Source organism: Pygoscelis adeliae, unplaced genomic scaffold (assembly GCF_000699105.1).
Source record: "Pygoscelis adeliae isolate BGI_AS28 unplaced genomic scaffold, ASM69910v1 Scaffold21, whole genome shotgun sequence".
NCBI classification, from domain to species: Eukaryota; Metazoa; Chordata; class Aves; order Sphenisciformes; family Spheniscidae; genus Pygoscelis; species Pygoscelis adeliae.
Window position 1 is genome coordinate 3,892,980 of NW_008824243.1, and position 12,791 is coordinate 3,905,770.

Below are 12,791 nucleotides of genomic sequence, written 5' to 3' on the forward strand. Positions count from 1 at the left end.
TGAGGGAGTTGGGGTGGGGATGCCAAGGAAATGGGGGAGGCTGCAGGTGGGGAGCGGTTGGGGCCGAGAGAGGCGCTGGGTGCTGCGAGAGCCCTGTCGTGCTGCCTGAGGCAACCGCCGCACATTCTGGGCAGAGAGAGAAGGGTGAGGTGGTGGGGAGTGCAGGAGCAAAGCCGGCCACCGGGGAGGGCTCCCTCGGCATGGCCAAGCCTGCTGCAGGGCCCCACGGGGCAGAGAGAGCCAGTGTCGCTGCCCCCGGGCCTGCGTAGCCTTCCCAGCTGCTGCGGGGGTCCTGAGAAATGGCAGACGGGGATTTTCTTGTGCAAATACATCAGGAAGCTCTGAGTTTCTAACGGTTAAGAATTAACCATCATTACTGCCCTGTAAGAATAATAAAACACTACACTTCGATAGCTGGACGATTGTAGGTGTAGCATATTTTAAAAACGTAATTGAGAATTTGTTTCATGTCATTCGCCAAAAAACCCAGAACTTTTAAAAATCAAATTTACCAGAAGTGTTATTTACACTTAAGGATTGAAGTTATCCAGCCTGTGGGTTCCCAGACTTGATCTATGCATTACCTGTGGCAAAGCTGCTGGTAATTAACGTTATCATTAGCAGCAGTGAGAAGTGTCATGAGAAGTGTTTTCACTTGGGATTGTGGCCTGCTAGTGGAGTAATACTGCTTCTGCAGCCTAGCTTCATACTCCGAAACCAATTTACGTTGGATCACTTTTGCCATTGCTTGGCTCCTCTGCATTCTTACCACCAAATATCTTCTGAAATTTTGACACACATTTTCATTTATTTCCTCTGTGCATATTACTGTAATCTTGAACTAATCACTTAACACCAACTTTTTAAACATTATTTAACTCAATTTGATAAAAAATTGTTAAAGGTTTGCTAGCTTCTGATCTCCTCTTCCCTGAGACTGGAGTTCAGGTTTATTAGAGAGAGATAGCTGTTTCTGTTATGCTTACTGTGAACTAGGATTCTTGATCCAGGTTTTTTTTTGCTTTTACGTTTTGTAGATGTAACAGCATCTAGAAAATGTCCAGTGTACAACTGGTTACACCAGCCTATTGAATGTTAAAAACATTAAATAGAAGTAGTATAAAATACACCATTTAAATAAAATACTGTGCACAGATTTTATGTAGGACCTAAATTTACAGAAAAACATAAAATGTCAAAAACTTTCCTGGCAAAAACTGGCCAGAGCTTATCTTCTAAGTTACCTACATTCCAATTCTGTTTCAGTAGTCCTTTTTGTTGCATGGTTTTGAAATTATTTGTCCAGTTATGATGATGATTTTTATTATGTTTTTTAATGCCTCCTGATTCTTCATAATCCTGCTATGGAGAAGGATTTACATTCTGTGGAGAAATCTGATCCTGACTTAAGTCAGGAAATCGTACACTAAAGCACTTGTGTGGAGGCCAAAGTGCATGTGTATCACTCGTGTTTCTTGAGTGGTTCCCTTGGAGGTGTAGTCCTCTTAGTTCTGTGGACTTTTTTGATACCCTGACTGTACCTAAGTCAAAATTCTTCTTTGGTGAAGGCTTGAAAGCTTGCAGTAAGACTGACTGTAAGAATTTTTTATGTAAGTAAACCCTGGGGAATTACACTTCATTTGGGTTTTTCCTATTCCAGACCCGTTAGTGACCATCTAATTCATTAGGTTATATATGGAGTTTCTCTTTTATTTTTTCCAATGGATTATATCAATTACTTCTCAATCAAAGACGGAGAAAACATTACTTATTCTCAATTCTTTATCTACGTTTTCATATATGGATAAAGTTAAAGTAAGTTTGCTAGTATATTTCAAAAACTTGATGACAGAATAACCATGTCCTTATAGGTAGTATGTTACAGAGCATAATTCATTTTCCAAATATTATAATTAACTATTTACAATGGAGTTGTCATTTCTAGTCCAAAATCTGGGTATTGGAGCTTTGCAGAAGAAAGCAATTAAAGTATTCTGGTATGAAAGCTCTGCTGTATCTTAGCAATAAGGAACTAGATGTTTGCAAAGCCAGAGTCCTCCACTAGTAGTGAATATCGGTAGCCGTACCCTTGCCTGCAGTTTGCTGAGCATTAGGACTGTTGCAGGAACTGCCATAACTATTGCCACTTCCTTTCCACTCCAAACCCTGCAAAGTCTTGCTTCCTCACTCATGCCGGAAGAAACTGGCAAAGGTAAGAGTCTTCTTGCAAACCCACTGTACTTAACTTTCTTGTGAGCAATACCTTGATTCTATTTACTCTCTTTGTGGTTTTCCCAAGTATGTTTTCACCTAAAATGCAAAGCACTTCTTTTTCCTTTGTGAAATTCATGGAGGCGTGTGTAGTATTTGAATTAGAATTTGTTTCATTATACTCATGCTAAATTTTGTACAAGAGATTTGTTGAATAAAAATGAGGCAGCCGTTGGCTGAAAAGGCCAATGTAGTACTCATGGGCATGGTAGTAATCCAGTGGAAATCCTGGATGTTTCCTCAGGCAGAATTTTTGTAATGTACTGTTTGTTAACTTGATGCTGCATTATTATGGAATTATGAATATCATTCAATATTCCTGATATATAAATATCTATACAGAGATTTCATTATGAAGGTTTTCAAACAAGTCATTATTTCAGGGCCAAAAATACCACACTTTTTGATTAACAACCTGTTTTAAAATTTGCTTTACTACTTTTAATCCATATGAGAGGCCTCCTAATGTGTTGCTGTTCTACCATGCCAACACCAGTCCAGTACAATAAACAGATTATTTTAATGTGACAGTTTCAGTAGAAATGCAGTCTCATAAATAGCATACAGTTCCTTTATCTTAACCATTTAATTAAAATTAACACTAATGTAGACTTAACACCTGCAGAAGTCCTGTATTATAAACATGGTGTATGAAGTAGCTTATGTTGACACATTAATATTAATCATTCATTTAAAATAAAAAGTTTTTTTTCTTCTGATTCTAGGCATGCTTTTACATGCTTATTCACAGTGACAATACCTTATTCTTAGTAGTAACATAAAAATACTGATACAAAAATCTTGCCTGTATAAAGCTGTATTTCTTTAAGTGTGCTTAATTAAGCAGTGTATAGTTTTGAGTTTCTGAAGTAGGCTTCCATATATGTTTTAGACAATTTTTAGCTGATATTTTGGAGACTGATTTTTTTATCTATGCTTACATTTTGAGTTTTCTTTCTCTCCTATTTTGTTGCTGTTTTCTGTTCAGAAGTGAAAAATGACAAATGAAAATCCATTCTAGAGAATGGTCCATGAAGGTATTGCAGCCCTTAAGTATTTGTTTCCTTTTGTTACATCCTTAATATATGTCAAAATGAAAAAGGGCTGGTTTTGGTTTAAAAAATTTGTTGACCGATTTTCAATTTGTTGACTGGAAAGGACCAATTTGTTGGTTTAGTTCTGTTTCATAATATTAAAACAGGATCCAAATGAAGATACTGAGTGGAATGACATACTGAGAGATTTTGGAATTCTTCCTCCAAAAGAAAAACCAAAAGATGAAATCGAAGAAATGGTTTTACACTTGCAGAAAGAAGCAGAAGGCAAGTAAAATTGAAAATACATACCATTACTGTAACAAAATTTGAAAAGCTGAGTTATTTTCAAGAATGCTTTTTGTAACTTAAACATTGTACAATAATTATATTTTTATTTTAATTATTTTCACATGGTTATTTTAAAAAGGTTCTGAATTAAACATACAACACAGTGACAAACATTATGGCATATAACATGTACAGATAACTCATTTTCATTATTTCATAAAGGAAACAGTCAGTATAAGCAAGATTCACATTCTGAAAAACTGGTAGTAATCCACTCCTGTATTTCTGTATTTTCCTGTACACTTATAGTTAAATAAATTTCATTTTTTCTCTCTCTTACCCAGAGCTATACAAAAGTTGACTAATTTCTGAAATTAGTACATCTTTTTCTTTCATTAGTTCCATGTCTGTGTAATACTTTTCATACATTTAAAATGTTTGAAGACACTTTGGAGAACAAAAGGTGACTAATTTTTTGTTTGTTATTTCTAGTGAAACCATATGAAAGAATGAATCTTGAAGAATTAAAGGAAGCTGAAGATGACTTCGATGAGGCTGATAGGAAAGCTATTGAAATGTACAGGTATAGTAAGATATTTCTATCCAGATTAACAGTGCACATGTCACTATTGTATATGTGCATGCTCCTGAAACATAAACTCAGAACCTTTTGAACAGTAATGTCTGCTGACTGACACAACTGCCTTCTTTCACCTTCCACTCCTTTGCCAGCAGACAGCACTCACATTACTGTCCTACATCTTCCTGATTGTCAGTGGCAAAGAGATGCAGTTTACACTATATATTACTTTGACGTTTTGTTAGAACAAAGTTATTCCCCTTTTAAAATACTTAATTTAGTCTTAAAGCTGGATATTTAAATGAAAAAGAATAGAAGGGGCCACAGTGGGAACCACTGTTACACATCCTCAGTTCAGCTGAAGATGGATCATGCTACTGTATGTTTAGAGGCGTTGCATGTTTGAAGTGTTGTATACTCAACATTTATCTGTTACACAAGGAGGGTTCATTCTCTGTTTCCCTTATTAAACTGTACCTCTCATTCTATCACTCTGAAAAGACTTTCTGCCAGTCTTTAGGAGTTAGGGCAATGCTGAAAAATATTCAAAGAAAGGAGAAGTTCTGTATCCCATTTTCTCTCATCTCTTCTGGATAGCAATTTCTGCAGATTTCAAGCCAGGAGGAAATGTACAGTTGGTCACGGGTATCCCTTTTCTATCATGTTGCACAAGAACTTTAGGAAAAACAGGGTCCCAACATACATGGCCCCAACTTTGTAAAAGATACTGAGTTTGTGCATATGGAGTGTGTGCCACCTATATCAGGATGGCATGTTGTTAAAGAAAACTATATATCAGTGCTGGAACCAAAGTATTTAGTATTTTTAATTGATAATTAAATACTTAATCTGAGTATTATGAGCAAAATACATCTCTGCCTTTTGGATAGCACTCATTTCTGGTACAGTGTGCTTTCTAAGTATATTATTGAAACAAAAATTTAACGTAAAATTTATTATGAATTACAGTTTCATTATATCATACACTGCAGTTTCTATGCTGGAATGGTGGAAGTTGATAAACTTGTGTGTTTTTGAAAGATGTTTATCCAGTCAGCTGTGGACCCCTAATACACAACTGTTGTGTTTACTTTGCTTCTTATCTAAGATTAATTTTAATGGCTTTTCTATTTCTTACTTTGTGAAAATATTCGTTTGAAGTTTATATAGAAGGAAGGCTCAGGGGAGATCTAGTCAATGTCTATAAATATCTGAAGGGAGGGTATAAAGCAGACAGAGCCAGGGTGTTTCCGGTGGTGCCCAGTGACAGGATGGGAAGCCATGAGCACAAACTGAAACACAGGAGGTTCCCTCTGAACATCAGGAAACACTTTTTTACTGTGAGGGCGACCGAGCGCTGGAGCAGGTTGCCCAGGGAGGCTGTGGAGTCTCCATCCTCGGAGATGTTCAGAAGCCATCCAGACACATTCCTGGGCAGCCTGCTCAAGGCTGACCCTGCTTGAGCAGCGGGGTTGAATCAGATGACCTCCAGAGGTCCCTTCCAACCTCAGCCATGCTACGATTGTGTAAGTCTGTGATATACCATATACTGTTCTTAGGTGTAACTGTGGCACAACCTTATTCAACTTTTTAATAGGAGTACACGAATCATTTTACCTACAATACCATGCAGAGTCAATGTGTTTTATGAATTCAGGCTCAGAAGACTTTGGTAGCTTGTATGGAGACTTAGTAATTTTAGCTATACTGGACATTCACGTGTATATTTTTGTAGGTATTTTACAAAGTACTCTGCTGAGTTCCGCAGAGATTTGTACTGTAACTGAGAAAAATGAGACGTGTAGTTTACACAGAATAAAAATGCTAATATGATCAAAACATTCCCTCTGTCTAGATTCTATCTGTACTTACTGCTTTTGCTTTGTTAAAATGACTAAAACAATTCTGGTTCTAACACTGTGTATCTAGTGCTGTATTCTCATAGGAAGATAATCACATAATTATGTGGAAGTTGTGAACGTAAATTATCATGCATTGTTGCTAGAGTATAATAACCTTGCACATATATTATTTAATCTTTTTTGAAAAAGCCACTTCTACAGTGGCTTTCAGTTAGTAAAATTAATAGCTGCTTTTAATTCAACAAAGCTCAGTGAGGAATTTTCCTTTTCTACCTTGTAATATTTTTATAGATGAAGACTGCCATCTACTGTTTTTACATTCCAATTTTCATGAATTATTTTAAAATGGTCTCATAAATATTAGTATAAGTACTGGTAGTTCTTCCTCAAACTAGTCTCATTTTCAGAATCAGAAAAACAATTAGTACCTGCTTTAATTTTTTCTTGCTTTGTCTCAAATGATAAACCCTTGTGCAACATGTTTGTTACTCAAGTTTCCCAAATCTGATACTGAGGAACATAAGTCTAAGAAAATGTATTTTAATGTTATCTTATTGAATAAAGATTAGCATAGAAGCCTTTCTAGCTCTGAAATTACATTAGAAGACCTTGAGCTAAAGGGTTACTCAAAACATTTTTAAAGTAATTGAGAGATGCACTAGATATTATTTTAAAATTTATTTAAGGTGTTCCAAATGCTTATTTTTATTATTACTTTTTAATTAGGCAGCAACGCTTGCAAGAATGGAAATGTCTTCAGAGGATGCAAAAGTATGGGGAGCTAAGAGAAATTTGTGGAGAGCAGTACGTAAAGGAAGTTACAAACGCTCCAGACGATGTTTGGGTTATAATTCATCTTTATCGGTCAAAGTAATTACTTTCTTGTTTAAGATGTTGAATACTTCAATACAGAGAATTGAACTGGTAATTAAGAAGCAATATCAAGAAAAATGAAATACAATAGGCTAATGACATAGCAGTTGTTTGGAGGCAATGGAATCACAGAGCATGGGACCTCCTTGATTTAGGAGGTCGTCTCACAAAGTGAGATTTAATCACTTCACCTTTGTTCAATTATATGAAAGATTCCTTTTCCTATGTATGCTTATCACCATGTACCGAAACTCACTGAGATTTCTGAATTTCACTGAGAAAGTGGTGTCCGCTGTCTGTGCTAAGGGAAGTTCGTTTGCAGACTCTTTTTCTCAGCAGGAGTGCTCTAACAGGATTATTCTACCTTTATTTCCCCTTTGACTCGAGCAAATCAAAAGCCCAATACGAAAAGTCTCAGTCATGAAAATTGAGGAAAGCTAGGGAATTTGTTAGTTTATCAGTTCCCCAATAAATTCTCTAATGGTAGCAGAGGTTGTGACAGGATCCAGGAGAAATGTCAAAGGACTCCCATGATCAGTTCAGCATATTTTAGCAACTCTATTAGATGTTCTTCAAAAGCACTGAGAATTAGTATGGAATGTTTAATGCATTTTTTAGATTCAGACCAGCTTTCTCTTTTCCTTCTTTTAAAGCCTGTTGGGAGGAGGAAGCTTCTTTGATTCTTCTCAATTGTCAGGAATTGAGTATTATTTCCAGGAGCAATAGGAATAGGTCAGTCAAATTACGTTATGGTCTAGACAAGTGGTCTGTGCGGTGGGTGGGGAACTGGCTGACAGGCCGCACCCAGAGGGTGGTAGCAAGTAGCTCCTTTTCAAACTGGCAACCTGTCACAAGTGGGGTCCCCCAGGGATGGATATTGGGCCCAACGCTGTTTAGTATCTTCATAAGTGATCTGGATGATGGGATCAAGTGTGCCCTGATGACGTTTGCCCATGATACCAAACTGAGTGGGGAAGTGGACACTTCAGAAGGGAGAGCCACCCTGCAGGAAGACCTGGATAGGCTAGAAGAGTGAGCTAACAAGAACCTTATGAAGTTCAGCAAGGACAAATGTAAGGTCTTGCACCTGGGAAAACATAATCCAGGAGTGCAGCACAGGCTGGGATCTGCCCGGCTGGGGAACAGCTCTGTGGAGAGGGACCTGGGGGTCCTCGTGGACAACAAGCTCAATAAGAGTGAACAGTGTGCTGCTGCAGCAAAGAAAGCCAACAGCATGCTGGGTTGCATCAACAAGGCCATCACCGGCAGAGGTAAAGCAGTCATTATCCCACTCTACTCAGTGCTTGTCAGGCCACACCTGGAATACTGTGTTCAGTTTTGGTCCCCGCTATACAAAAGAGATGTGGACAGGCTGGAGGGGGTCCAGAGGAGGGCCACAAAGACGATCAAAGGACCGGGAAGCCTGCCATATGAGGAAAGGCTGAGAGAACTGGGTTTGTTCAGCCTTGAGAAAAGAAGGCTTAGGGGAGACCTTATCGCCATGTTCTAGTATTTAAAGGGTGGCTACAAAGATGATGGAGACTCCCTTTTTACGAGGAGTCACATGGAAAAGATGAAGGGTAATGGGTACAAGTTACTGCTGAGGTGATTCTGACTGGACACAAGGAAAATTTTTCGCAATGAGAACAATCAGCCATCGGAATAATCTCCCCAGGGAAGTGGTGGATTCCCCAACATTGGACACTTTTAAGATTTGACTGGACAGTGTGCTGGGCCATCTTCTCTAGACTGTGCTTTTGCCAAGAAAGGTTGGACCAGATGATCCTTGAAGTCCCTTCCAACCTGGTATTCTATGATGCTATGAAATGAAATTGTTCAAATTACAATAATTTAAATTTACAGATCTGAAGAAAGAAAATAGCTTTTCTTGCTTTTCATTGTTTTTGTTTACTGGAGAACCAATTTTGTTCTTTGTCATTGCATAAATACGAGTCTGTGAGGAAACTCAGAATTCCTTAGGAATGAATATGAGATCGCCAAAGTCTCTTATGGCTAGTAACAAAACTGCCTCACCTGTCTTTGGCCACGGGAGGGTGCTGCTGGAACTTTTTGAGGGTCCGTAGGCTAAGTCAGCTGCTTTAACTTCAGTCAGTTACAATGAAGATCCTAACTTCTAAAAGGTTAACAGGCTGGAGGGGAACAAAAAACCCCGTTGTTTTGTTTGGGTTTTTTTTAACTGAGGTTTATATGGCGATTGCATTGCAAAAAGGAGCTACGAAAGTAATGAACAGGCCTATGGTGATAATATGACTATACAAAGGTTTCCCTGACTTTACTCACATTTTACTAAAAGAATGAAGAAGTAATTAAATGTTAAACTGAAAGCTAGTTCAAATAAATTAAAGTAAAATGTATATTACAGATTAAAAATTCTCATTTAAACTCTACAATAAATGGACAAAATGAGCTTTAAAATCTTAGTGGAGATCAAAACTGAGGCACAATGCTTGAAGTGTCTGGTAGCTTTACTGACATATTTTATAGGCTGTGCCTATTATGTATGCATTGAAAATTCTTACTTGGACAGCTCTTTAAATCACAATGATCTTAGAAGCAGCTAAATAAAATTTGTGGTGCAATTCTTACAACAAATTAAAGTAGAAGCAGACTATAGGAAAAGGTACATTTATTCTTCAAAGGTTTTATTTTTAATAACTTTAGTTATTTTGCAAATCATTTACACCAGTGTCTTCATACTTTCTTATTCTTTTCTAGCATCCCAATGTGTTTACTGGTTAACGAACATCTCAGCCTGCTAGCCAGAAAGTTTCCAGAGGTCAAGTTTCTCAAAGCCATTGTAAACAGCTGTATTCAGAATTACTGTGACAGATGTTTACCCACAATACTTGTATATAAAACTCGTGAAATAAAAGGCAGGTTCATTGGAGTAGCTGCATGTGGGGGAATAGATCTTAAAGTGGAAGGTATGAGAAATATTTTTAAATAATTCATGTTATAGAACATTTTATGTTGTTTGTAATCATTAGACCCAAATATCACTGCTTAAAGGTGGAAAAGGTTTTTGAATATTTTTGTAGAAAAAAGTCTACAAAAAGCAAAGAAATAATTTATGTAATTCTGTGGTAAGAATATTGGGTAAGCATGGATACTTTGCAATTTCACGGTTAGATATTTTACTGAGATAAAGTTGGGTTGTCGCAAGGATGGCTCTGTTTGTTGTTGTTGTTGAGATGGAGCTTGGTCTTTTTAATAAAAGTCCTTTTCCTCTTAAGTGAGGATTTATTGCAATTATCAGAATAAATTGTCGTTTGTTTTTACAGAGCTTGAATGGAAACTAGCACAAGTTGGAGCAATAGAAACTGAATTAGAAAAAAAACCCAAAAAGGACATTATGAATATGACGACACTGTCAGCGTGAAATATTTCTGCTCATGAAGATGCCAATACAAAAAGTACTGATGTGATGAAATCACCTATTACTTGAGAAAATTTTAATGCAGATCATCTGTTCTGACATAAATCAGCTCAAATACAGTTTTTTACTCCTTTGGTAAGCCTGAAACAATTAAAAAAAAACCCAAACAAAAAGAGCTTTTGTTTCACTTGTATGTTTTTTTGGTTTTGATTTGTAGAAGAAAATTGATGTAGTAAATGAAAGCCATCCTTACCTTTGGATACCTATAGATGGCTGTCATTGACACCGAGAGTCTGGATTCTCCATCTCATACCAACTCCACTTAAATGGAATGGGAAGGGGAAGGTATTAGCTGGTGGGCTCCAATCCATACTTTCTTCCTCCTTTTATCCGGCATGGTTGCAAGATACTCCTTTAACTCTCAGTGAAGCAACTGTAGTGGAACTCTACTCTGCCAAGGACCTTCTCAGTTCCCCCCACTGAAAAGCTGACCCAAAGACAATGGTGTGTATAGCGATATCAGATCAGGATTTGGCCCCGAATCCATCAACTAATAGTTCCGTTTGTTTGACAGGTGTTCAAGAATCTTCTCCAGTGTCAAGGATAATCTTCCAACTATTTTAGAATACTGACGGTTGGATCAGTTGTTCCTTCTTAACAAAAATACATATATCCTTAACAAAATAGTTTACAGTACAGCTGTAGATAAGCAAAACTACACGCGTGAAAGAAGAGACCATGCTCCAGATTCAACATTTTTATTTGAGTAGTGAATCAAATTGTAGGGTATTAATGTTATTTTTCCAGTGACGACTCATCAAAAAAACAATCTCAATGTGCTAATGGAGAATTAGTTATATGCAGTTGACATGGTTTATATCATCAGGATGCAGAAAGAAAAACGAAACAGCAACCGTTCACTTAACACTTGGCACACAGATACCTAAGAAGAACAAGAAAATTAACATTACCCATTTTTTTTTCACCCAGTAGGATACAGCTGTGCTATTAGTTAATACCTACTGGCAGATACCACTTCTAGAAACTTTTATTTTGCAGATTCAAAGAGATAACTAGCAGACACATTTCAGAGATAATGTCTTATCTGCCATTATCTGCCACTTCAAACTAAAAAGCTAACTGGTAGATTTAAATGTAAATAGGTCATCAGTGACTTTAGATATGATTCCACAGTCACGTCAGGTGAATATCAGTCTTGGCTGCTATAAAAGGAGTGCTACCAACTGCTTCCTCTTAGCGGTGAACCTCCCTCCTGCTACTATGGGTGCCGTGAGGTACACAAGCACAATACACAACTGTACAAGTGCTAGTGTTGTCACACTGGAAGTAATAGGAATACGTCACTAGATATGGCAGGAAAGCACCAAACCTCCCCTTCGGTGACCCTTACTTATGTCCAAATGAAGTGACCATGCAATCATGATTGCAGCCGTCAGATGTGACAAAGCAGCAGCAAAATCCGAGGGAATCTGCAGGTTAAAAGCAGATGTTTCTGGTTCTTGGCCAGTTACACCATTTGTAGGAAAAGGGTCTAGGAATGAATGTTAGTCAACCTTTACAAGGATTATGTAGATTGTGACAGGCTTCTAAGTCAGCAGCTGTGTCAAATCCACTGATTTTAGTATTCCGGAATGATGTGAAATTTAGTTTCAAAATCAGCTTTCTCAAACAGATCTTCTTTTGAATATGCCAGTGAGGACCAAAAAGGAACATTCTGAGCAGATGATCGTTCAGTGGCCCTGAAGTGTATCAGGCACAAGATGGCGATGACGGTTCTGTAGGAAACATGGCTATAGTTAATGGAAGTACACTGGAAATTTCTGCATTTCTGGCCCAATGTAGTCCCACCATTCAATAATTCACAAAAGATTTGCTGCTCATAATTTGGCAATGCCTGAAAATTCTGTTGGCTCTCATGTAATCTTTGTGAGTGAAACAAAACTATCATTATACATCAGAGCAAACTCACATTGACAATAAGAGCCAGAAAAATAGTATTTCTAGGTGGAGAATACTTTCATAAAACCACCACACCATTTCTAAGCTTTCTGCCCTGTTCCTTCAGGAGCCTTTAAAATACTTCCAAAAAAGAAGCAGCATTAAAAAAAAATGACCTTGGTTAGGCCACAACTTCAGCAAAAAATGCAAATGTGTGTCATCTCCACAGCTGTGTTGCCTGTTTTGATCTTGTCAAGTCCCAAAATGCAAGATGTGCAAGCCACAAAGAGTAATTTGCTACCGCAACATTGCAGTAGAGGTAGGTGTTACGCTCCCATACATGTTTTTCTGAAGAATTACTACTGGTTACTAGTTAGTTAGATCTTTAGTTACTAAAGATCTTGTGGCAAATTTGATACATACAGCTTGATGCTATTTTTAGCCTCCTGGTTTCTTGGCCATATTCTAGTTCTGGTAATTATGCATTTTTGTTGAAAATATTCCTCTATTTTCTCCTGGATTTT

At 37.5% G+C, this 12,791-nt stretch overlaps 1 protein-coding gene across 1 annotated transcript; it reads left to right on the forward strand.

Annotated features, from left to right (window-relative positions):
• The first annotated feature begins 3,302 nt into the window (after window positions 1-3,302).
• Window positions 3,303-10,377, forward strand: PDCL2 (phosducin-like 2). The gene is given in 6 exon segments (XM_009335208.1): window positions 3,303-3,308; window positions 3,473-3,593; window positions 4,089-4,179; window positions 6,765-6,908; window positions 9,648-9,856; window positions 10,214-10,377. Coding segments are annotated over 6 exon segments (735 nt in total).
• The last annotated feature ends 2,414 nt before the right edge of the window (window positions 10,378-12,791 follow it).